The 27,045-nt window shown below is 43.3% G+C and overlaps 1 protein-coding gene across 7 annotated transcripts in view; it reads right to left on the bottom strand.

Moving 5' to 3' along the window:
• Positions 1-27,045, bottom strand: part of NEO1 (neogenin 1) — a 304,427-nt gene that overhangs the window by 170,319 nt on the left and 107,063 nt on the right. For all 7 annotated transcript variants that reach the window (XM_075897560.1, XM_075897561.1, XM_075897562.1 and 4 more), the window contains exon 3: positions 1,573-1,848. In XM_075897560.1, the coding sequence (XP_075753675.1) occupies positions 1,573-1,848 (276 nt within the window). The remainder of the gene's footprint in view (positions 1-1,572; positions 1,849-27,045) is intronic.

Below are 27,045 nucleotides of genomic sequence, written 5' to 3'. Positions count from 1 at the left end.
AGAGCCCTGCAAATACACAGAAAATATTTTAAAAGCAAACTGCAGCCAGTGTAATGGTTTGAAACCTATAAAGAGACTCAAACTCTATCCCTAGCACAGAAAAAATGACTACAAGTCAGTGCAAAAGGCAACCTGAAGAGTACTTTCAGTCAAGTTAAACTGCCGTGGTATGACGTAGTGGGGACACTGTCCACTCTTGTGACCCTAGATCCACTCTGGCTTTGCATTCACTGGTTGCTGTGTTGTGCAGTGTGTGATCCCTACTGCCCTATGCTGGTCTGCAGAGACTCTGTGTGTGCGTGTGCGTGTGTGCAGTGCCCAGCGGGGGATGGGTCCCTGAGGGGAGGCACCTAGGCAATGACCCAGCCGGCCTGACACCTGGCCTAGGCGGAGGAATCTGAACAAAGCAAGAGGCATGGCTGCCAGCTGGGCTAGGACGAGGAGGGGAGACTGAGAGCAGGAAGGGGGTTAAGGAGGTCTGGGCGCCCCATCCCCGAGAGGAATAAGGCTGTCTGCTCTTGGAGCTTATGCTAACATCGATCCTATGCTGCACTGTGTCCCTGAGAACCAATAAAACCTTCTGCTCTACTGGCTGTGGATGGGGGCGCAGGGTCAGGGGCTCCCCGACACACCGTCACACATGGAAAACATGGAAACGATGTGAATGACAGCTGCTTTCGATGCTGGGTTCCCACTTTTTCATGGCAGTTTAAACTGAAAGCTCCCAATCAGCTGAGTTATTCAAGTAGTGGCAATGGAATCAGAACTCTAAACCATCAGAAAAGTTAAGAGAATCAAAGCTTCTGCACAATCAATGGGAAAATTCCTATTAGGCAAGCTCTCGTACTGGTCAGAAGAGCTATGGATTGGAGCTGCCATCCAAATCAATGTCTTACTTCTGATCCGTTTTCATAGCCATGTCCTTGATATAATATGTAGTCATTCTGCTGGTGAGTCGCCCTGTAGTACACCAACTATACTAAACTGCAAGTAGTAGCTGCACCTTAGATTTATTACAGAAAGGTTGTCCCTGAAAAAAGATAAATGCGACCAAGATTTTCCGGAAGGGACTAGTGAGTTTTGGTGCTAAGTTGGCAACATCTTAAATGGGCCTTATTTTCAGCAGCTGAGTGCTCGGTGCTTTCTAAAAACTAGGTCTTTCTAGAAATGCCGCAAGGTGGGAACCCTAAACCTGAGGCCTAGACCAGTCCCGTTTGAAAATCACGGGGCTCCATTCTGGAAAACATGAAGATGTCTATCTATACAACTTGCCTCAAAGGAGTAACCACCCTTTCCTTTACAATTGCCTCCTTACAAACCAAACGCTCAACCACAGAGAACTTTTCACAGGGACGCTTTTCCAGCACACTTCTCAACTGCTTTATCGCTGTGATTACTTCTATGGCACTTAAAGGGCCAGCTGTCATTTGGCAGCAGACTGCTACTTGCCACATTTCTTTTCCCTCTCTCCTAGAAGTGCTCCTAGTAGGTTTTCCTTTCATTTGATCACTAAAGGAGGCAAGACACAAGCATGCAAATGGACAGATTAAGGGTTTACAAAGAGATGAGTACCTGGAAGAACTTTAAGCTCTGCTTCATCACTGTATTTGGGAGACCCACCACTTTCCATGACACAGCGATAGAGTCCTTCATCCCCATCCGTAACATTGCTAATGATTAGGGCTCCCGTTGGCAGTGTGAATGAACGGTCATCCATAAAGAGCGGCTGACGATCCTGCTCCCACCTCACAAATGGTACTAGATCAGCATTGACCTCACAGTTCAGAATTACGCTGTTTCCTCTATAGACAGACGTTGATTCTGGCTGGCTGGTGAACCTTGGAAGTCCTAGAGAGATGAAAAGAGAATGGAAAAATCAAAATTATGCCAAACTACCACAATTCTGAAGGCGAGACCAGCAATCTGACTTCTAAGCCTGACCAAAGTTTCACTGCGTGTCTCTCTAGCAAGAGCAGAAATAGATGAAAACAAGAAAATAAATGTGCATATTTGAACAAATACAGTAATTCCTCATTTAACACTACCGATACGTTTCAGAAAATGATCATGTTAAGTGAAAACATGTAATGCGGGGTCAATTTTCCCATTGAAAATAATGGAAAAGGTGGGGGTTGCATTTCAAGCAGTGGTGTCTGTTGGGACAAGGACATAAGGTTGAGGGAAAAAGGGGACTGGGTTACAGCAGGGAGGAGAGGTGTTTGGCTCTGGGGAAGAGAAGGAGAGGGGAACTGGGTTGAGAGTATGCCCCTGTGACAGGACTGCTGGGACCCGCACTGCATCTAGCGAGGGGAGGTCGCTGGGGAATGGCGCGGCAAGCGGCGAACCCTATGCCGCTTTACAGGGAGGCAGGGGAAGCCCCGCATAGCCTCCAGCAAAGGCTGGCTGGGAAAGTCATGTTATTCTGGAGACGGTTGTGTAATTCAAAAAACGTTCCCAAAAAAAAATCGTGCTATTGCAAAAACGTGTTAAGCAGGCATGTGTTAAATGAGGAATTACTGTACAACACTTTCTGCATGGGACATCAGATTAAAAATGTTTTCATGGGGGAAATAAATGCTGAGGACCAGATTGTGAACGTCTTTATGTGAAGAGGATGACATATGCCAAGGAAATGCACTCAGTTCCCCTTGTTGCTCCCTCTCTCTGTCCCTAGGAAGCAAAGGGTACCCTAGAAAAACTGGTTGAGCCCAGCCCAGCCCCATCTTGGACATCAGGTTACATATGCTTTGGGCCAGATTATAGCATGTAGCCACTGGTTCCATGTAAGGAACTCAGCAAGTGATGCTCGTGGCTCCACTTACTCTCAGCCTTTATTCTGAGTGTCATGCACCCCAGGGCTGAGCACAAGCCCTGAAATTTCCATGCATCTGACAAAGTGAGTCTTTGCCACAAGAGATTATGCTCAAGTAAATCTGTAAGTCTTTAAGGTGCCATGGGACTCATTATTTTCATAAAACATAATGTATGCTCTGGGGAAGGAGACGAACTCCTGGAATGCTCTTCCCTTCCCAGATCCTACATTCTATGTGAAGCCCATTAAACGCAAACTACTATAGAATGAGAATTTCAACTCAAAAGTCAGGAAATGTACAAGTGTGCCCCCCACAGCAACATTATCAGTGTTCATCACACAAATGATAATAAAGGTATACATTAACTTCACAGTCACTTAGCTTGGATTTCCAAAAAAGCCTAAATCTCACTGAATTGCAATAGGAATGGAACACATAATGCCCTTCGGTCCCTTTGAAAATACTACACTTAAAATACTGCTGTCCTGGCACATATGGGCAATATGGCTGTTGTAGCTTTTGAATTTCTTCATATGCCTTGACTTTGCAATTCTGTATTTTTGTGCATTTAATTCCTGGTCTTACAAAAACGATCTCTGGATGCAGCCCTATGACATAACTTAGGTTTTGCATTCTACTGGCTTTCAACTATACCACTTTGTAGATAAACGGACAGATATAGGTGAAACACTAACAAAAATGGACTGCTCTGTAATCTTCAAAATTGTTTAAAGGGCCTAACAAAATGCCTACAAAAAAGTTCATTTAGGAGGAGATTACTTCCCTTTAATATACTAATAGACCATTAAAGTTTAAAACCTCCAAATGCTCATAAATCAGGACATTTTATTTGTTTCTTCTCCAACCCCTACCCAAATCTAAATTTTACAATACAGGCCACAAACCCTAAGGAAATTACAAACGAGTTTGGAAACCCAGCCCACCCATTGACTACTGACCAGCAACCCTTGCTTCAAGTATGAGATCATCTTATCTTCTACAAATGTTACAGAGAAATAATCCTACCCTTTGTTCCCCACCCCACATGAACTGGGGCTCATACCCCAGCATCTAAAACAGATGAGGATGGGATGATACTGATCTTGGCCAGAAATCCAAATAAAGGCAAGTGATAAAATAGTATTCCATGTGTTCTATTCATTCGGATTAGACTTCATGACAACCCATCCATCTTTACAAGATGAAACTAAATTCTGGATACAGAGTAATCTAGAAGAGCGAATGCTAGCTGTAGCATATGATTCAATACCAGTTCTTATATTTTATATATGCAATAGGGAGATTTCTTTCTTGTGTGGCAACTGATGTTTATTTCCCACGAGTAAGCTGAGAACAAAAGGCTATATATAGAAACAGAATTAAGGTTAGTGTCAGAATTTGAATTGATAACTTGGAGTATTTTTCAAATAAGTTACAACGTAGTTTCAACTTTCCATTCACCCCTGACAAATGAAGCCTTTTCTACCATGTTTTTGCAAAGTATTTTAATGAACTTACTAAAAGCAAAGACAATTCAGCTTTCCCCAAGTAGATGAACTATATCATCAGCCCTGCATTTCTATCCGTTTCAGAGTGATCTGAAAAATCTCAGTGGAAATAAGAGAATACTAGTATATAACAACAGGCAGAAAAGTAATGTAATTTACTACACAGCAAGATCAGATTTGCACCATAATTCACAAAGTCACTGAAAGTGTCCTCTGCAACAAGCCACAAATTAGATGATCGACAATTATGTCAAATTTGACGAAGCCAAAAATGTATGCAAACAATCTTACAGCAGAGTTGTTATAACACAGTGTAAGAGAATTCAACATAAAAATTAAACGAGGCTTTTAAACTAGTGTTGGAAAGTCTAAACCAAACAGATATGCAAGGGGCTAAGTCAGGGGTGGGCAATAATTTTTAATGGGGGGAGGCACTCCAAGATTTTGGTAAGTGGTCAAAGGCTGCACTTCTGTGGAGAGGGGTTTGGAATGTGGGGTGAGGTGTAGAAGGCAGCTTAGGATAGAGGAGACTGGGATGCAGGAGGGTATGTGGGGTCTGAGAGGGACTCATAGACTTTAAGGTCAGAAGGGACCATTATGATCATCTAATCTGACCCCCTGCACAGTGCAGGCCACAAAATCTCACCCACCCCTCCTTGAATAATCCTTTCCCCTATATCTCAGATATTGAAGCCTTCAAATACTTTGAAGACCCCAAGATGCAGAGAATCCTCCAGCTGTGATCTGTACCCCATGCTACAGAGGAAGGCGAAAAACCTCCAGGGCCTCTGCCAATCTACCCTGGAGGAAAATTCCTTCCCGACCCCAAATATGGCAATCAGCTAAACCCTGAGCATGTGGGCAAGACTCATCAGCCAGACACCCAAAAAGATACAGGGCCTTGGGATGCAGAGTCCAGGAGGGGTTATGGGTGCAGGAGAGAATTCTGGCCTGGGGGAGGCATGTAGGAGGGGGTGCAGGGTCTGGGAGGATGTTGTGACCTGGGATAAGGGGTTGTAGAGGGTTTGGGTGGTGACATGAGGCAGGGAAATGGGGTGCAGGGTCAGGGAGGGAGCTGTGACCCGAAGAAAGTAGGAAGAGGGAATACAGGGGGTTTGGGTGGTAACCTGGGACAGGTAGTTGGGGGAGGAGGAGGAAGAGGGTGGGATGGCAGTGGCAGGTTCTAGTCTAGGAGGTGCTTACCTATACAGCTCCCAGCTAGCAGCTCTGCACAAACTTGCCTATGTGCTGGGCGGGCTCTGCTCCAGCAGAGGTGGGAAGGGGAGAAGGGAGGTTGAGATGGGAGTGAAGAGGCTTCATTTGCTGCCCCTGCCTTTGGAAAAATTTCTCAGCTACTATTGTCCAGAAACTGGTGAGGACAGCATGAAGCTTTCTCCTCCTTGACCATACTGAATAGCTATTAGCAGCCAGCTGTTTAAAGAGGCTGCAGCTATTCTGTAGTACGGGTGCTGGCGAGATGGCTGCAGGCCAGATTTGGTGGCTTGGAGGACTGAATCTGGCCCGCTAGCCGCCTCCTGCCCACCCCAGGCTAAGTTGTGAAGGTCTTGTTTACAGTTACGTTCAGCTTAGTGTGCTGAATGTCTGTGTTCCAGACCAAAACCCAAAGAGCTCAATGGTCACACGTCACGGTATTTACAATGTTAAGTTTATTTCTTGTTTCATTTTTGCCTACCTTGCCATCATCCTGCCACCTGCCCCCTTTACTGATTATGACCAAAACCTACAGATGGTCATTTGCTTAAAGGACCAGGGAAACAGATGACAATGCTACCTATGTGTTGATGCTGCTGCTGACAGTGGCATTCATCTCCGCTTTCATCCAACTCTAGGAGTGATAAGAATCTGACACTAAATCCATCTGAGTCACAAGACTGGCAATGAAGCAAGTTGATTGTGGGGATCTCAAAAGCCAGATGTGGTTGCTCAGTGGCACAGACATGGTCACAACTATGACAGCCACCGTTAAGATTACAAAACCATTCCCACTCCTGGTCTCTTCAGAAGCTCATAACTTTCTAAAACTTTCACCTCTCAGGTTGAAATTCTCCCTTTCTGGACTAGTAAGGGATTTTTTTCTTGAAATCTGAGCAAAAATAGCTGGAGACTAAGCAAAATGGAAATGATAAAAATATTTTTCCATGATCTAAAAATAATCTCAGCAAGTATTTTATTTACTCCACTCTGCAATCAAAACAACAGAGTTGAAGGATGAAATTTTTGAATAGAAATGAGCCTTTGAGAAATTCCTTTATTTTTTCTGGGAAAAGGATTTAGGTCACAGAGCTGAGAAACCTGACTAATGAATGTGCACAGCAGTTTGCCAAGCCCAGATAGCGAGTAGCTAAATAAGGATTTGTTTCCCACACAGTGTGTCTATTGCTACTGCAGCTAGAGAGTGAAGAGTCAAGGGGGCTCCTGCAGACTATAAGATCCTTGTGAGGTTGAGGGAAGGGTTCTGCAGGAACCTTGTCTCTACCATTGCAGCTCTAGTAAAGTATTCAGAATCTTTAATGTTGAATGCAAGTGTGAAGTGAGCAGGGAATGAGACAGGAAGACCTTGATACAGAATCCCTTTATATGACTGCATTTTTCAATGTATTTCTCTTTCTGGGTAGCAATTTTCTATTGGATTCTCTCTCTTAACTGAGGCAGCTATTATTTGATGTTAGGGGAAACAAATGAATACAGCTACTTTAACATGCCATTTTACTGCATGACAGTGATATGTGCATTTATCAGGGCTCAAGTATCAGAGAGGTAGCCATGTTAGTCTGAATCTGCAAAAGCGGCGATGAGTCCTGTGGCACCTTATAGACTAACCAAAGTGGTGGAGCATAAGCTTTCGTGGGCAGAGACCCACTTCGTCAGATGCATGTAGTGGAAATAACTGTGAATGGCTAGCTAACTACAAAAGCAGCTTCTCCTCTTTTGGTATTCACACCTCCAGATCAGCTATTAGAAGTGGGCCTCATCCTTCCTGATTGGATCCATCTCGTCATCTCTAGCCTGATTCTGGCCTGCATATTTATACTTGCCTCTGGATATTTCCACTACATGCATCTGACGAAGTGGGTCTTTGTCCACGAAAGCTTATGCTCCAACACTTCGGTTAGTCTATAAGGTGCCACAGGACTCCTCGCCTATTTATCAGGGCTGTTACCCCTATCAGTTCAAACTATTTAGATTGATCTTGGTAAGATCAACAAACTTAAAGACGAGTGGTCCTACAGTACTTAGACTAAAAAAAAATGTAGAGTACCATGAGCTTTTGTGGGCGCAACCCACTTCTTCAGATGACAAATATGGAGCAAGAGGCACAGAGGGTCAAATACCAAGCTGAAAAAGAGAGGAGGGAAGAAGGGGGAAAAACCCCTAAACTAATTAGCTAAATGAGCACAGAAACTTTGACAAGTTTTTTCTTCTCCTCCCTCCCCTCTCTTTTTTGTTGTGCCCACAAAAACTCATGATACTATCTACATTTTTTGTTAGTCTCTAAGGTGCTGCAGGACCACTCGTTTTTAAGTTTTTTTTGTTTTTGTTTTTTTGTTTTTTTTAAAGTTTAGGACTAACACTGTTACCCATCAGACTTGATTAAGATCAGGTCTCTCAAGAATTCTTTGCCCAATCCACAGTTGAAAAGATCAGCTAATATTCAAGTAACACCTGACGGGATGATTGTATTAATTTTAATAGACCACATGGGCCCAAGACAAGGTGTTAACATGACCCTGAACAAGACCACCATTAAATTGTCAAACAAAGTTCATGGTTTGGTATACAAAAGCCGCAGCCTCCATAGTGCCAAGGGAAAACTCGGGTACAAACCCTTGTGAATTGTTTATTAATGGAACAGGCTTTGTCCACACTATGCAGGTTGTAGTGACAGCCATGTTGACACGCCTGTGCCGCTAAGTCTGGTGGCATGAACGCGGTTTGTTGGCACACCCCTTACGAGCAGGGTCTGGGTTGGCTGGAGTGTGCTCCTGCCAACTAGCTGTTCACACTGCCACTTGATGCGACAAACCTTTTGTGCTGGCGGCGGGGGAGGATGGGGTTAAGTGCCAAAGTTTTCTCATTCAGTTGGCAGTGTAGACAAAGCCACGGAATGAGCAAAAGCAGTTAACGCATTTGCAGTTTACACTATTAAGTCAGGCTTTCATTTTACAACAGTCTTTCATCCTTTTCCCCAGAGCTGTGGATCGGCTTGGGCAGGAAAACTCTCCTTGTTGGACAGCCCCTCCTGTGGCAATAGCTGTCCTTTTCAGGGAAAGGAGACTAAGTTAGCAGTGATGGGCTAAAGCTGTTATAGCTGCTGCTGTTCAAGTCCAATCCCATTTCCTAGAAGATAAAACAAGACAAGTGGACCCTGTAGGCAAGAGAAGAGACTGGCAAAGTTATAAAGGCAACTTCTGATCTTGGGGTTGACTCATTTGCAACCTCTCTGCTAGAGAGGCCAGGCCTGGCACATTCATTAATCATTCCAAAATCTATCACAGGTGTCCCAGCATCAGGCTGTTCGGAAGATTTCATTTTGCTGCTTTTCTTCAGTGTCAGACTCTCAGCCTTGCCACAAAATCATCAAACAGCTAAATCAGAATTTTATCAGACAGGAAAAGGAACAGGTCAGGAAAGGTAAGAAACAAGGTGGGGAGGGGAAAGGGCACATGGAGGGAGACGTCCCAGTGGGCGTTTGGGATTTAGTCACGGACAGTGAAGATGGTGACGTCATCTGGGTTCTTCCCTCCACCACTCAGGACGAGAGGAAGGAAGGCCCAACAGTGTTCCAGGAGGGTCCAGAAGACAACTGGGTAGTAGCCATGACAGTAAAGCTCTCACTTCTCCTGGTCACCTGTCTTTCAGTAAAAGAAGCTGTTGGCAGCAAACTTACGTTTTCTGTCAGTAATCTGTGCACGCACATTAGGGATGTTGAGTAGCAGTTAAGCTAATCGAGTAGTTGATGGAATTTCAATCAATTACTCAATTTGTCAATAAGGGGGTTAGCTCCCAGGGGGTGGCTCGAGCCAGAACTAAGCAGTCCTGGCTCGAGTCAGCTCTGGAAGTCCAGTGGCTCTGCTTTCTAAATGCAGTAAGAGCCTCCAGGATCTTACTACATTTAAAAGGCGGAGCCACAGTGGGGGACCCAGCGCGAGCCAGGACGGAGCAGTCTCCAGACTGCTGCAGCCTCTTACTACGTTTAAAAAGCAGAGCTGCAGCAGTCTGGGACCTGGCACGAGCTGGGACTGCTCAGTCCTGGTGCAGTGGGTCCCCTGCTGCGCCTCTGCTTCCCCTAACCCCCCTTCCACATGGAGATCGTGCTGAAGGGGAATCGGCTTTTGAGCCAGCTCCCCCTGTTCCCCCCTTGCTTACATCCCTAGTTCACATCCCCTGCTTTTTTCTTTTTAAAAATCCCAAAAGGGGAGTGGATGGCTGGAATAGTCCATGCTCTTGTTATTTTGATTGCCAGCTAGGCCTAATTCTGACATGCCCATTTCAGTCCATTGATTTCCAATTCCACGCTTCTTTTGTTTACCAGACTTGATCTCAGCCTAGCCCTTAAGAGAGATCAAATCGACCTTTTTGTTTGGACTAAGCCAGTCTTACTTTTGCACTTCTTCCTTTCAACATTTGTTACAGGTTATTTTGACAATTTATGAACTTTCACGCGCTTTTGTTAAACAGCAGAGTCCTTGACAATGCAATAAAGAAAGACATGATATGTACTCTGAGGAGGATTTTGAAACTTTATATTGCTGAAATGTTGGGAATTTAGACAGGCAGCAAGGGGAAAGAGAAGGCGGGAAAAGCACAGCCGTGGGCACTTGAACAGGAACCTAACTTACTGCTGCCAAACCCTAAGGCGAGCAGCTGGGCCAAGGAGCGGGAAAGGCCTCTAGCAATGAATGGGTTGGGGGAGGAAGTGTCACGTATGGTAGCAGCAGAGCAAGAGGGGTGGACTGGAGGAGGCTTCCATGCCTCTTCCCTATTGCCCCACACCAAAGGCTAAACAGATACCATCACAGAAACCAAGATGGACACTGTGCAGCTCAACCCAAACTCTCCCTTCACAGCATTCCCCTCAGCAGCCCTCAAGGCTGCAAAAGGGCACTTGAAGGGAGAGATGTAAGCTCTAGAATGCGATAGGCACTTTAACCTACCAGGTGAGAAGGTGTTACCACAGGCCAACTAGGATCAGCTGAATCCAATTAAGGCTTGCCTGAGACCTTGATAACCCTCCCCTGTTGAGTTAAGGTTGAGGAGAGAGAGAGACCGACCATCTGTTACAGGCTAGTAGCAGTAGGGAAGTCACTTCTCCAAAAGAAGAGTCTGCACTCCTTCTCATAGGGAAAGCAGTCAAGCCTGAGTGCCTGCTAGAGGAAGGAGCATTCATTAGGCTTACCCTGAGGTCTACCCTGAAGACAAAAGCAAGGGAACATCGAAGGGAGAAGACACAAACTGCCTGAGTGGGGTTGATTACCACAGGCCCACCATTGCAAGAAGGGAGAAACACTAGAGCAGGCAAGAGAAACATGCCAGCACCTTGTCACACAGTACAAATATATTTTATGTGACTATATCAAGCAGTTAAAGGTCCTTATGAGAAATAATCCAAGAAATTATGTTAATAAATCAATAATGGCAAATTACTGAATAACTGACTGGGAATTTAGTCACAAGTTCCAGGTCACCTTAGTAACAGACACACGTAGAGCTCAAGATCCTTGTAATCTGGTTTAAAACTAAAACCTGCTATCATAAGCGCAGACGATGATGATCCTCCACACTCACAGAATTAGAGAGTGAACTGGTCTCACTACATCAATTATAAAGTTTCTCACTCTGCTGAACACAAACAGCCTCGACACTGAACAGATGTCTAGCCTCGTTAAATACGCACTAACTGAAGTGATAACACAGAGGTGTGAATTTCCTTCATTTTTCTTAAGTGGTAGGGGAACAGGAAGGAGCTGGTGCATGTGGGTATCCAACCACCATGTAGCCAGTTAGTCCCCATTTTCAAGTTGTACATTTGATTTTTCCCTCCTAAGTGTAATACTTTGTGCTCATCATTACTGAATTTCATCATGTTGATTTCAGATCAATTCTACAATGTCAATTTTGTTTTTAATTCTAATCCTGTTCGCCAAAGTTTTTACAATCCCTCCCAGTTTGATGATATCTGCAAAGTTTGCAAGCGCACACTTTAGTTTATTATCTAAGTCATTAATGAAAATATCGACTAGTATCAGACTCATGAGTCTCTACTAGATGTTGAGATTATCCTTTGTAAACTTTGCTGTAGGGATTCAGACTCATGAACAAAACCTCAGAAAATGGTAACAGAAAATACTGAGATGTACGTAGAAATAATTAGGGGAAATATAGACTCGTGACTCCCAGTGACAGATAAGCTGAAAAGAACATCTCTGAAATGGACTGGATATGAGATAAGTGTGGGAAAAGTAAAAGTAAAGAAAAGCATGAAAGGAAGAGGACAACAGGAAAGGATGTAGAAGACAAAGGATTCAATGGAAAGATTATCAAGAGAATTTTGAAAAGAAAAGGATCGGAAGGAGTGAAGAACAACAACAGGCACTTCCAACCGTGTGTAAACAGGGAAAGGTGTCAAGTGAAGTGAAGTCATGTCAGCTGAGTTTTTTCTTCTAGTCAGACTAGTGCTTTTTACATTCTTTTATATGCCTGGCTGGTTTGGAAGTACAGATTATTGACTTTTTAATATACTCTCTCTCACTACTGTAGCCTGCCACAATGTAGCTTTCCTACCCTATCCTATCCCTTTCTCTATATTTTTCATAGTAATGCCAGTAATACAAGGTCTGTAGGACTTGACTTACCCTGTACAAGTTATCACACTACACTATTGCTAAAGCTAAGTAAGGGTTAAATCATTTTCTAACTTTTTTTTTTTATATCTTGTAAGAATTATGAAAGACCCCTGTGGTCAAATCTTTAGTTGGGCCTTCGGTACACAGATGAACTATGACTCAGTATCTCGTGATACTAAAGTAAAAAAATGGCAAAGCTTAACTAACTGAAGAGAGCAGGTTTCTTGGTAACTAACCAGAAGACTTCCCGCTTTTTCTAAGTTTGGGAACCATTCCAATGAGGCATCAAGTGATTTCATGTGTACATATTCAAAGATGCCCCAATATCACCCTCCAATCATGTATGCTGATTGGCTGAGCCTTGGTAGGGGGAGGGACTATCAGGAAGTCCAGGGCATTATAAAGGAGTGAGTCAGCGACCAGGGAGCTTGCGAACAGGTGATTGCAAACAAGGAGTTTAGAGAGGGAGTTCTCCAGGTAAGGGAGAAGTAACTACAGGACTGTTGAGGGAAGTGGCTGTCTGTACTGTGTTGTGTTTGGGGCTTTCTTGCTGTGTGCTTAGTGTGCGGGGTATGGTTTTTTCCCCTCTTTTCCGGCCTCCTCACCCCCCAGAGTGTGTGCTATGACTGGCAGCTGTAAACTGTTGGCTTCTCATTAAAGTTTGGACTCTAGAAGCCTCTGCTGAAGGGGGCAAGATACTCTTGCCTTTCCTTTAAACCCTTTTTTAGGACAGCAGGTATGGATGGTGATAGTGTGGATAAATCCCTGTATTATATTATATTTTGTATTAAAATCTTGTCCTTTTAGATCTATCTTCGTTAGGTGTTCTTATAGAATCTCTGTAACATTTCTCCTAAAACTTTGTATGAAGATACATAGATCTTGTAAGAAAAAAATGTCTTTTGAGCTCTCCCCTTTCCTTGATTGCCCTGTTGAAATGAATGAGGTGTGACTGGAGAATGAAAGGGGAGCACCTCCAGCAGCAGTTGCAAGGGTGGAGAAGGTCTGGGAGCCAGATTTAAGACAATACCTGCAAAGTGAGCTCATTAAGAAGACTGGACATACAGACGCCTTGGGAGTCAAGCAGCAAGTGCCTGCCCGTGGAATAACTCTCTTTGAAGCAGCATTAAGAAAGGTCAGTTGATGACTAATCAGCTGTATGAGAGGGATAAATAGAAGGCATCTTGCAGAGGGACCCCGGGTTTTCGTCTTGTCAACATGGGAGCATCAATCTGGATCGGCAGAAGCCCGGCTCCACCCCTCCTCCATCTAACTCACCTGGCCAGTGCAGTTAGGGGGAGCAACTTTTGGTAACAACAAGACGGTGTGTGTGTGTGTGTGTGTGTGTGTGTGTGTGTGCACGCGCACACACACAATGTGTCATATGCATATGATAAGTATTAATCTCTATATATATATGTTCAATAAATGTGGCGTGTTGCCTTATCCCTCTGAAAAAGATCCCGAGTACTTCTTTTAAGTACAACAATAACTATGCTGTTGTTACCTGCTCAGCATGTGTCATGTTTGTCTTCCTCCTGGAAGAAAGAAGGGATTTCATCTGCACTAAGTGCAAGCTGGTTGCCCTTTTGGATGAAAAAATTAGAGGACTCGAAGCCCAAGTGTCGACCCTGCGCTCGATCAGAGAGGATGAAGACTTCCTCAATAGAAGGCAGTGTTTAATTCTGCAAGCAAGGCAGGCGGAAGAGCCAGAGAGGGCAGTACAGGACGAGGAAGAGAACTGGCAGCATGTAACTTCTAGAAGGAAAGTAAGGCCAGCACAGGAATCCCCCATTCCTACAGAGGTAAGTAATCACTTCCAGGCTCTCTCCACAGGCTCCGCAATGGTGAATGCTTTGGAAGGGACCTCGCGAGGAAGAAACTGGATGGGAACCACTTCTACTGGAAGGCATGGATGCATAGACCTAGCGATGGGGGGGTCCACGACCACCATTCCCAAAAGAAGAAGGCGGGTGGTGATGGTCGGGGATTCCCTCCTAAAAGGGACTGAGCCATCCATCTGCTGTCCAGACCTGGAACCTTGAGACGTGTGCTGCTTACCAGGAACTCGAATTCAGGATGTGACCAAGAGTCTTACAAAACTGATCAACCCTTTGGATCGCTACCACTTCCTGCTTCTCCATGTGGAAACCAAGAATGACCTTGAGCGGGTTACTGAAGATTATGCAGTGTTGGGAAGAAGGATCAAAGAATTCGGAAAACAAGTGGTGTTCTCATCCATCCTCCCTGTTGAAGGGAAAGGACGGGTAGGGATCATCGAATTAAAGAAGTAAATGTGTGGTTACGTAGGTGGTGTCATAGACAGGGCTCTGGTTTCTTCAACCATGGGACTCTGCTCTGGTCACAAGGATTGTTAGGAAGAGATGGAATGCACCTAGCAAAGAGAGGAAGGAGCATCTTCGCAGGCAGGCTTGCAAACCTAGTGAGGAGGGCTTTAAACTACGTTTGTTGGGGGATGGTGACCAAAACTCTGAGGGGAGTGGAGAATCAGATACCAGGAAGAAATGCAAAGCGGAACGAGCAACAACGGAGGACCCATCATTCGAATGGAGAAGGTAGGGCGATGAACTGGTTATCTAAGGTGTTTGTACACCAATGGGAGAAGCCTGGGTAACAAACAGGAAGAATTGGAGGCCCTTGCCCAGTCCAAGAACTAGGATTTGATTGGGATAACAGAGACTTGGTGGGATGACTTGCATGACTGGAGCGCTGTCATTGAAGGGTAAAAACTGTTCAGGAAGAACAGGTAGGGGAGAAAAGGAGGAGGAGTTGCATTGTATGTAAGAGAGCACTATGATTGCTCGGAACTCCAGTATATAAAGGGAGAAAAGCCTGTTGAGTGTCTATGGATTAAGTTTAGAGGTGGAAGCAATAGGAGTGATGTTGTGGTTGGTGTCTTCTATATACCACCAGATTAGGTGGGTGAGGTAGATAAGCTTTCTTCAGACAACAGAGAAGTTTCCAGATCACAGGCCCTGGTTCTCATGGGGGACTTTAATCATCCTGACATCTGTTGGGAGACCAATACAGCAGGACACAGACAATCCAGGAAGTTTCTGGAGAATGTTGGGGATAACTTCTTGGTACAAGTGCTGAAGGATCTGACCAGGGGCCGTGTGCAGCTTGAACTGCTGCTCACAAACAGGGAGGAACTAATAGGGGAAGTAGAGGTGGGTGACAACCTGGGAAGAAGTGATCATGAGATGGTAGATTTCAGGATCTAGAGGGAGAGGTGGATACGCTGGAGGGCAGGGATTTGTCCAGAGTGACTTATACAAATTGGAGGATTGGGCCACAAAAAATGTGATGATGTTCAACAAGGACAAGTGTGGACTCCTGCACTTGGGACAGAACAATCCCAAGCACTGTTACAGGCTAGGGACTGAATGGCTAATTAGCAGCTCTGCAGAAAAGGACATGGGGGTTACAGTGGATGAGAAGCAGGATGAGTCAACAGTTTTGCCCTGGTAGCTAAGAAGGCTAATGGCATATTAGGTTGCATTAGGAGGAGCATTGCCAGTAAATCCGGAGATGTGATTATTCTTCTTCATTTGGCTCTGGTGAGCCACATCTGGAGTATTGTGTCCAGATCTGGGCCCTGCACTACAAAAAGGATGGGGACGCATTAGAGAGGTTCCAGTGGAGGGCGACCAAAATGATTAGGGGGCTGGAACATATGACCTACGAGGAGAGGCTGAGGGAGTTGGGTCTGTTTAAGTCTGCAGAAGAGAAAAGCGAGGGGGGATTTGAGAGCAGCCTTCAACTTCCTGAAGGGAAGTTCCAAAGAAGATGGAGAAAAGCTGTTCACAGTAGTGATGGATGGCAGAACAAGGAACAATGGTCTCAAGTTGCAGTGGGAGAAGTCCAGGTTGGATATTAGGAAAAACTATTTCACTAGGAGAGTGGTGAGGCACTGGAATGGGTTACCTAGGGAAGTACTGGAGTCTCCATCCCTGGAGGTGTTTAAGTCTCAGTTTGACAAAGGCCTGGCTGGGTTGATTTAGTTGGGACTGGTCCTGCCTTGGGCAGGGGGTGGACTTGATGACCTCCTGAGGGCTCTTCCAGTTCTATGATTCTATGTGTACCCACAAAATCTTGGAGAGCAGCAGTCCAACTTCGATTAGTTTGAGGTCGGACATTATTAATCCAAGAGAGTGATAAAATCTACGGAATTAAGGAAGCTCATCTCTTGCTCATCTCTTGAGACCGGAGGTCAAGCTCTAGTCCCTCTCAATATATCTCTCTGCCTTTCTTCATTTATTCTGTCTAAGTCTTGCTTCTAAGTTTCCCATACTCCACCTTGAACCAAGGTCCCACAGGTAGAAAGAGGCTGGTCCTTCCACACACAGCCTTTGGGAAGAGGCTTATGTGAGTATGGTATTATATTAAGTAACTAGATCTGTATATTTAGGTAAGTACAACTTGTATAACAAAGTTGGTTAATATTATCCTCAGAGGCGATTCAATTTATATACTCCATGTTGTATGCCTTGTTCTGTTGGCCATTTTAATACCTGTCATAATAAAGCTGTTTTAATTCGGAATTATCCTCAGTGTGAGTGTGGCTGCTGTTCTAGAGCCCCAGAAATAAAAGGATACAATCTGTAACCTGGGGCACGGAGGACAAACCTAGAATTTCCTAGTCAGATTGGTGAGCCTTTCCCACAAATTTCAGCAATAAATCCACCCCGGAGTACACTACATACAATACATTCATTAGAATGACAGATGAGGGTATTTGTAATGCTACAAAATTATCTAAAAATTCATTAGCTGGGACAGTTTTTTTTCCAAAGGTGTCAGAAATCCTTGCTGAAACGAGCACTCTTTCCCTTACCCTAATTTCACATTTTAAGAAATGATAACATAGGGAACAGCACCTCAGAAAAAACACCAGTGTCCTTTGAAAACATGCTAGCTATATTGTATTTGGAAAAACACCCCTCAGTTCTTCAGTGTGATCATTTTTGGGGAGTAATGCCTCCTCCCCTCGTCTTTACCCCCCCCCCCCCCCCACATCAGTTCCCTAGCTTCTTGGTGAATGATTTAACTGTGGCCTAGAAAGAGCAGACACATGCTTGGGACAGTGGCACTTCCTGAGTTTCTGGAAAACACAGGGGTGATAACCTGGGCACAGTGAAGTCAATAGGAGTTTTGCGGGAACTGTTTCTGAGGGAACTAGTGTTTTGTCCTATTTTCCAGGAACAGAGGAATTGCAGGACTGGGCCAGAGCTCTCTTTGCAACAGTGGGCTATACCATAGTGGACAATTACCAGATAAACTTCCATGGCAGGCAGGTTATTCCTGACTTCTTCAAATAGTCTTATGCTCTGAATGCAGAGTTTCTTGCCCTTATAAAAGTTTAATCTTATCTGTGGATATATATTTAATCCTTTTTTGAATCTTATTAAGCTTTTGACCTCACTAATATATTGTGGAAATAAACAACAAGGATTAATTATGCATTGTGTAAAAAGTAGTTCCTTCAGCAGCTATACCATTACTGCATTCATACAAAAACAAACAATGAAAATTAATCAGAAAGGTTACATAGTAATCCCCAATTTCCTCTATAAAATGCATTAGTTTATGTACCTCTATTATATCCCCTCTTGTTCATCCTCTCTCAGTGTCTCTTCATATGTAATCTTTGCATCTATATAATCACTTTCCTAGAATGACTATGGACTACTCTTATTCTGCCACATTTTTCAGGCAGATGGCTACAACTGAAAGCAGTACTCAAGGTGAGACTGTACATTAATTTACAGTTACAATTGGTTACAGTTACATTATTACATAGTTACAGTTACATTATATCTAGATGGTGCTTGGCCCTGCCCTGAGGGCAGGGGACTGGACTTGATGACCTCTCAAGGTCCCTTCCAGTTCTAGGATTCCATGTTTCTATGGTTCTGATCCCATTTTTATTTGGCCTAACATTTTATTTTCTTTAAGTAAGGAAAGAAATGATTTCATGGACCAGGCTCCTGAACTGGAAGCACTAGTAGACAGGAATTGAGTATATGGTTTAGATCAGTGTCTCTCAACCAGTGGTACAAAATTAAAATAAATTAATGGAGATTGCCTATCTCCTAGAACTGGAAGGGACCTTGAAGTGTCATTGAGTCCAGCCCCCTGCCTTCACAGCAGAACCAAGTACCATCCCTGACCAATTTTGGCCCCAAATCCCTAAATGGCCTCTGCAAGGATTGAACTCACAACCCTGGGTTTAGCAGGCCAATGCTCAAACCACTGAGCTATCCCTCCCCCCCTTACCTTCTCAGGGGTACTTGAGAAAAGTCTGAGAGGGAGGGGCATGTCAACACAACTGAAATCAGAGAAAGATGAATTTGTTTTAATTTTTACAGCACTATTATTTTTGCACTTTTTACACTCAATTTCATCACGCCTTCCCTCTCCCCCCCCCCCCCCAACACACAAGTTCTTTAAACAAATATGTTGCACTGGTAGAAAAAAATTGTGTGGGTCTGAAAACTGTAGGTACTGGGGGTAGTTATTTTTTAAAAAGGGTACTTTATAAAAAAAAGGTTGAGAAACACTGGTTTAGATGACTAAGAATGCTGTATAGCAGTAAACTAAAACAGCACTCAACAGTGTTTGGATTTGAGTGACAGAAGTGGGCTCACTTTTGCTAATTAATCCAAATGTGTTACAGACATGTAATCAAGAGAGACATAAATGTTCTGTTGATCAGAACAATCATATTTCCTTTCATAAGATATTCTGGCTGCATGTATGGTACCTAACACTTCATTTAACATAAGCTTTTTCCAAGCAATATAAGTTCATTTGCCTATAGAGATCATTAAATTTAATACAGTTGCTGGTTTGTTTCCAGATATCAAACACTGATTAAAAAATGATCAACTTACTTATTGGTTTCTTTGGGAAAGAGGGGAAATTATAAGAATAAATGTGACAAAACTGAAGGTATATGATTGCCCAGATTTTTATTACGTGAAACAGTATAAAAAGGTGTTAAATACATACATGGTATGCTAAAAAAGTTCCTAATTTTCCAGGTAGTCAAACACTGGAATAAATTGCCCAGGGAGGCTGTGGAATCCCATCTCTGGAGATATTTAAGAGTAGGTTAGATAAATGTCTATCAGGGATGGTCTAGACAGTATTTGGTCCTGCCATGAAGGCAGGGGACTGGACTTGATGACCTCTCGAGGTCCCTTCCAGTCCTAGTATTCTATTATTCTAAATGTAATTTAAAATTAAATTAGAACTATTAAGTCAACTCGGACTGGTTCAAAATGGCTAAAAATGCAGAAACTATTATTTCAATGCCAATGAGTTTTAGGGGGAGGGGGGGGAAAGACAGCTTTTCTTAAACATAGACCATGTAATTCAAAATTGACAGGACACATGAAACAAATACCAGAACTACTGTCTTTGCTCCTAAGGTGCAATTAACCTCACAGCACAGGGAGTCATTTCAAACTAGCAATCACTTTATCTTTCTGTCATCAGCCCATAATCATACTATCTAACAGCTAACTTTCGAGGGGATATTGAAATGTTAATCTTAACAAATTATCCCCAACTCAAAACAGAAAATTTCATTGAAAAAAAAATTTTCACAGCAAGAAAACTTTTCAAATCTTCCCTTCCACCTTAGAGCCATAACTAAGAATCAGAATGTTACCCCTCAGAATATATCCTACTTTATATTTAAATATCTTTTTTAAAGTCCTATATTTTGAAATTGAAGTCTGAAGCAAATATGGTCATTATATTCTGTTCTGGTGAAGAAATAATCAAGCGCCTCAAAACTAAGTCAATAACAAAAGAAAAACTTGTTTCATTATATTAATGAAGATTTTCATTCCAAATTTTCCAACTGGAAAATAAAATAAAAATCAACTCTCTCTCTGCTGAAGGGATTGACAAAAAAGATTTTTGGATAGCAATTTTTTTCAGACAATTACTTTCTATCAGAGTTCCATCTAAAGATGCTGACAGCAAGAACTAAAATATATTTGAAATTTTTATTAAATACTTTGCAATGCTGTTGTCCATAGGATCCTTTAGATTTGGATCAACAATGTGTCCCAACCAACGTATGGCATGACGACTGTATTTTTACAATTGACTAAGGGTTTTGAGTTTTTATATTTCATTAAAGGGTTGCAGAACCACATTCAAAATTTTATTCTTCACTCTGGCTGGGGAATACAAGGGGTAGATGAACTTGGACCTGCTCCAGCAATGGGCTATGCATCCCTCCACTGGCTGTGTCTGCTGGAGTGGCCAGGAAGAAGCGTTTCTTACCTGGCCCCAAGATGCTGCAGTAAAAGGGATAGGATAGTCATCTCTCCTTGGGGAAGCCTGCCAACTGAACTCCTCATCCCTAGCTCCACCCCAGATCAATGGATTTAATTTTTTTTAAATGAAGCATGTACATTTTCATGCTATTTTCCAAAAAGCAAAAACTGAGGTAAGGACCCAAACAACTCCAGGTAAATCTTCAAGTCAAAAATAAATGCCAAGTGAGCACTGTACACTTTGTATTCTGTGTTGTCATTGAAATAAATATATTTGAAATTGTGGAAAAAATGCAAAAATATTTAAATAAATTTAATCACTTTATTGAACAATAAGGGAATATATCATGTCATTGTGATTTTTTTTAAATTGCTTGATAGCCCAATTAAAATTACCTCAAACAAAATATTCTGCTCAGAAAGGGAGACTGTAATTTACAGGTAAATTAGGTATCTGCTACCATACACTAGACCAGCGTTTCCCAAAGTGTGGTCTGCGGCCCAATACCGGTCCTTAGAAAAATTATTGTGCACGATGCTATTAATTTATGTGACGGGGTAGCAGCACCACGCACCTCCGAACACGGCAGCACAGCCCTCTTGGGAGAGGGCCCACCACTGCGGCGTCTCTGCTGGGCATGCTCCCAGGCGGCGGGGCTAGATCCGGCAGGTGCTAGGGCCCAGGGAGGCGGCCAGGAGCTGTGCACATCAACGCAAAATGCCTGGCACCAGACACAGCCGGGGGAGCTGGCGCCGGCTGTTAAAGTGGCTGGGATTGGGAACGGGGGGGGCGGGGGGGTTGGGGGGGCGACAACCCACCAGACAGGTAGGGCCACTGACAATTTATTTGCATATTCATCATTTTCTTAATGAATATGCAAATAAATGTTACCAGTCCTCCAAAAGCTTGTGAATGTGTTTACTGTTCCCAGTATCAAAAAGGTTGGGAACCACTGCACTAGACAATCTGCATCAGAGTTTTCTCCTGCAGCAGTCACTCTCATAGGAAACAGAACCAAATGCTATGATGAGAGGTGTTTCGTCTTATAAGGCTTCTCAGATTGGACTATTCCATAGCATTAAACAAACAAAAACACACACATGCACATTTTCTAGAGCTGAAGCTGAACTATTATTGAAACAAGATTAATTACTGGTAAAGTAGAAAACTGGCATGGGAGTATCATAGATTCGCCTGTGGAAGTAACTAACAGATATCTGGGGGAAATGTCCTCCTCTCCATTCCTGTGCATTCTTTAACTGACACCAACAGGCTTTGAACAGCAGTGCCCACGACCCTCACTCAGTCATAGGCAAGAATATGCATATATGAGACTATGGTGGCATCATCCTCAAAATGGAGTGAGTCAGAATATTAAAATTAAATTATGAAAGCATTTAAACAACTTAAAATGTGGACAGAGGTGCTCTCATCTGGCAGATTGGAATCTACATGCAGGGTCAGTAAATAGACCATTTGAAATGACCTTTCCCACAATAGATACAGAGGCTGGGGCTTGGGGAACTGATACAAACACATTGTGGAGCTACTGACCAAGGCATATAATATGCTGTATGTAAGAGGTGCTAGGGATGATGAGTTTTAGAAATTCACACGAAAAATGGTCTGGAAATCTTGGGGGGAAAAGCAGGTCCTGGAACAATAAGACACACAAATCTCAGACCCAGAAAGGAGGGGTTCAGAGGACTCTACCCAGAGATGGTTAAAGAAGAGCCATTCATTTCAAGGAATGTGATTTCTTTTGTTTCTATTTTAACCATGTTATAAACGAGCCTATCCATAGAGCTTTGCTAAATTTTCAGATTGTGTGTCATGCAAAAGTCCATTTTTAATAAATGTAATTTCTAAGCATGTTTTATTTCATGGACTGTTACTTGGGCAATTTCCCACAAACCCCTCCACAGAGAAGGGTACCGCACCAACTCAGAAAAGAGGAGCAGAGCAGAGCACAGATGAGCGTTTAACATTCCAGCTATCTGGCTTGACCAAAAGGGCCAAGACAAAGATGTCCTTTCCTAAAAGACGTGCCACGAGAAGCTGCAGATAGGCCCGTAAAAGAGAGCAGTGTAACAATGAGGGAGGAAATAAAGTGATGGGGTTATGGTGACAATACATCTTAAAAATAATGGCTCCCAGAACTCCGGGGCCACAAATTGAGCCCTGCATAAACCCAAACCAAACTGTGGGCTGCTACTCAACATGCAGCCCACGGGCCACATGCAGCCCGTGGCCTGTTAGTGGCCCACAGTGCGGTTTGGGTTTACGCGGGGCTCAACACACAGCCCACAGGTGGGATCCTTTAAACATGGCCTCCAGTGGCAACATACTCCACAATGAGGCGGCATCTCCCAGGTGGGGTGAGCACTGAAAGACACAAGCAGACGGGCTGGCTGGAATAGACGGGTAAAGGGTGTTGGTGCTTCTAGCTCCCAGGGAGGAGGTGCTAGGAGCACTGGGGCATTGTAGGAAGTGCTTTGTATCATGCCCATCAGTGTGAAAAGCTATTTGCATATACATCTGCATGTATATGCAACCACACTTAAGTTGCAGCCCTCAGCATATGCTGTGAGTATCATTGTGGCCCCCAGGGCTTCCAAAGTTGAGTAGCCCTGGTCTAAATTACCTCAGTTTCTACTGATAACTGGCAAATTGTATAATCTGCATTCCTAAAACTATTCAACCTTCCCAATTTTCCAGTACTAAAAAGTAATATATCAAGACCAGGATGTAATTTTACCTATGATCATATTTGGTTAAGGCATGAATAAAAACTAGACACTTTATTTATGAAAGTGGAATCAGTGATTTTTATTTATTTTGCAACATGTGCCACTTAATTTAGTGTGTTAAACGACCAAAGTAAGTACACTTCATCATTGTGTCTAAAAGCCTAAAGGCTGGTCTATGCTGCAAACACATACAGGCACACTGTGCCTCTTAGGGGTGTGAAATATCCCAAATCCTGAGAGATGTTACACAGTGCTAGGTTGATAGAAGAATTACTGGGGAGGTAAGTTACCTATGCCAACTGGAGATCCCCTCTCTATGCCCCATAGTGCCGTTAATACAGTTATATCCTCAGACTGTCATTTCACAATTTAAAAGTAAAATTGAATAGTTCTCTATTCAAGAAAATCAGAATGAGCAAAAAGTTCTTTGCGGTATTATACAAAACTACTGAATAAAGAAAAAGAATAGAAGACTGAAATTTTACCACAAGGGTAGAACAATGTAAAAGGCTTATTGAAATCTAGCTGAAACATTCTTTATATAAAATTAACTGGCTAGCTCTGATACTCAGACATAAAGGCCAGGAACCCTTTTTTCTGCCACGTATTTGCAAGTCAATATGAAAAACAAAAGTATTTTATTTCTGATTAAAGCTTCCTGTGCCTTGAACCTAGAGGGGGAGAAGAGCTAATGTAGTTTTTTTAATTCTCTTGAGATCATGAGTTTCAGGTTTCCTGACATCACCACACTCATGCACCAGTATTCCATGGTGGGGTGGGGGAGGAAAGGGAAAAGGTCATATTGCAGAGCTGGACCCTCGTCTCTGCCTGTCACTTCCTGCAAACTGATATTACCCAGACAGTGAACCCTTTCTGATTTCTGAAAACCAGGAATGCCAACATCTGGAGTGAGTGACCTGATACATTGCAAACTAGCAGACATGCCAGATTTATGAAATTCAACCTTCAGCTTTCTAACATCTGAGCTCACTCACCCAGTGTATGTTTTCATTAATAGTCAGAAGTGTAAGAATTATTCACAGCAAATTTTCCATTTGATTTCACTTCAAAACCCACAAACACCTGTTTACTGGAACAGCCTATCAATCTTTAAAAAAATGTATGTTATTCTTCAAAAATTGGTTTCACAAATACAATACCTGATGCTTTTGCTCATTTCACTAAAACAAGACATTTTGCAACTCAGTCCTAAGGTACAGAAGCATGATTTGACCAGTGATTTAATACAGTCTGGATAGAAGCAAAGAAACTCACTAGAAACTGGGATTAGTCCCAGTCTACGGAGTAAGACAAATCAAGTTCCAAGCAGAAAATGTGTGGCATGGTTTTGGTTGTATCACTTTTTGGGAAGAAGAGAAAGAGGAGTATACAATTAATTTGAGCCTTTATTATTGTGGTTTTAAATTTTCCATGCAATTTGCACATTTCACACTTCTGAGTATTCCCTTTAACTTCCTCTTACCTAGCTTCCTCATTTTTGCATCATTCCCCTCTTTGAAGCTAAATGCTACTGTGGTGGGCTTCTTTGGTATTTCCCCCTCACAATCCCAAAGGGATGTTAAATTGAATTGAATTATGATCAATACTACCAAAGAGTTCCACTATATTCACCTCTTGGACCAGATCCTGTGCTCCATTTAGAACTAAATCAGCAATTGCTCCAGGGCTAGCTGCTCCAAGAGACAGGCTTTAATGAGATCAATACATTTTCTTTCTGAATCCTGTCCTGAGGTGAAAAATGCCCAGTCAATATGAGATAGTTGAAATCTACCATAATTACTGAGCTTTTTATTTTTATAACCTCTTTGATCTCCCTGAGCATTTCATAATTACCATCGTTTGGTCAATAGTATATTCCTATGGTTATACTCGGGGGCAACAGAATTGCCAGGCCCCTGGGTAAGGAGCAGAGCTGGAGCCAGTCATCCCTCAGCATGCACAGACACCAGTTCACCCATTTTAGTATTTAAACTTCTAGCATTGGTATACAAGCACTTATAACATGTCACTATTTAGCGGTCTGCCTTCATGTGATATAACTGAATGGGACTCCTTTTTTTTGAATGTTTCTCTTCAGCTCCTATACTTTAATCTTCAGTTTTGTCACATTTATTCTTATAATTTCCCCTCTTTTCCAAAGAAACCAATTAGTAAGTTAACCAACTTTTATCCTCTCCTCTTTACTACAATACAGAGAAAACAGAACCTCTCATAAGGGATGTCTCTATCCAAACCATATGCTTCTCTGGAACTGTCAGCTTTCCACCAATCCCTGTTTAAAAATCTCTACATAATGCAGTCAACCTGTGGAACTCCTTGCCAGAGGATGTTGTGAAGGCCAACGCTATAACAGGGTTCAAAGAAGAGCTAGATAAATTCATGGAGCCAAGATGGGCAGGAATGGCATCCCTAGTTTCTGTTTGTCAGAAGCTGGGAATTGTGACCAGGTCAGGTCAGAAGCATACAAAAATGTAGTGAAAGGGAGGTATATTAGCCTCAGACTAAGAAGATCTCTGTTCCCAGGGTAACTGAGAGGGGCTGGTCTAGAACCAGCAAAGGCAATCAGGGGGAGCTGAACACCTGAGGCTAACTGACCAGGCTTCCAGAGTCAGGTTAGCCCGGTCTGATTAGATGCCTGGAGCCAATTACGGAAACCAGATGAGACTGGCTCTAAAAGGAGCTTGCCTGTAGTTGGTGGAAGGCACCAGTAGCTGAGAGGACAGAAAAAAGAGCTGCTGGGAGTAGGAGGAAAACAAACAGCAAGTAGAGATTAGGAGGGTGAAGCATAGAGAAAGAAGGCCCTGGGGAAGGTGTGGGGGAAGTAGCCGAGGAGTCTTGGAGCACTCTCATAACAGGTTTTGGGGCCTCACTTAGGCAGGGCCATAGGCTGGAACCTGGAGTAGAGGGTGGACCCAGGTTCCCCCCAACAGTCACTTCCCCATTTCCACTTGGGAAAAAGGCTGTGGAGTTTATTTTTTCCTCTATACCTTATGCTGGCCAATGATGAGAGGAGCTCAAACAGCAAACTAATGCCCTAGGCATGGTGCCTAAAGTTGAGGGCTGCTGTGAGCCTCTGAGGCAAACAACTCTGCCTGAAAGTGCAGGACCCGTCAAGTTTACATCTGAGCCTTGTCACAGAAGGGATCACTTGATCGCCTGCTCTGTTCATTCCCTCTGTGGCACCAGGCATCGGCCACACTCGGAAGACAGGATATTAGTCTACATGGACTTTTAGTCTGACCCAGTATGGTTGTTCTTATGTTAATCTCCACTTACAAGCATGGGGCACCAAGATACCTGATGTGGAGCACTCAGAAGAACATTCCTTGAAGAAGAACCTGGCAACTGTGTCCCATGCCCTGGCGGTGGAGGCTGGTTACTGACCTGGCAGTTGGAACTTGGGCCAGAGTGAAACTGGGGGCAGAATTTGGCTGGATATCCCTCTGTACCCCTCATGGGGCATGCCCCACAGTTTGGGGACCACAGGTTTAGGCATGGGGCTTTACTTCATTTTTATTCAACGGGCATTAAAGAAGCTTTTGGGATGGTTATCAGTCTTCCCCCCCCCCCTCAAAAAAAAGCCTGACCCTCTGTAACCCAGTTTGGGGCAGGGTGGGGGGAACCAAATCTCAGGCTAGGGCCATTACCCCCACATTTGGCTTTTAGCTCATTCTCAAATCCATACATACCTGGAGGTGTTTGAAAACTCTGGTCCTTGGAAAGACTCTCTCTAGGGCAAGCTTTTAATTCTTTTGGTCTAAGCAAAATT

The sequence above is a fragment of the Pelodiscus sinensis genome, chromosome 14, assembly GCF_049634645.1.
Source record: "Pelodiscus sinensis isolate JC-2024 chromosome 14, ASM4963464v1, whole genome shotgun sequence".
Lineage (NCBI taxonomy): Eukaryota > Metazoa > Chordata > Testudines > Trionychidae > Pelodiscus > Pelodiscus sinensis.
Note: the sequence above shows the minus strand (reverse complement) of the source record. Positions and strands in the feature narration are given on the sequence as shown.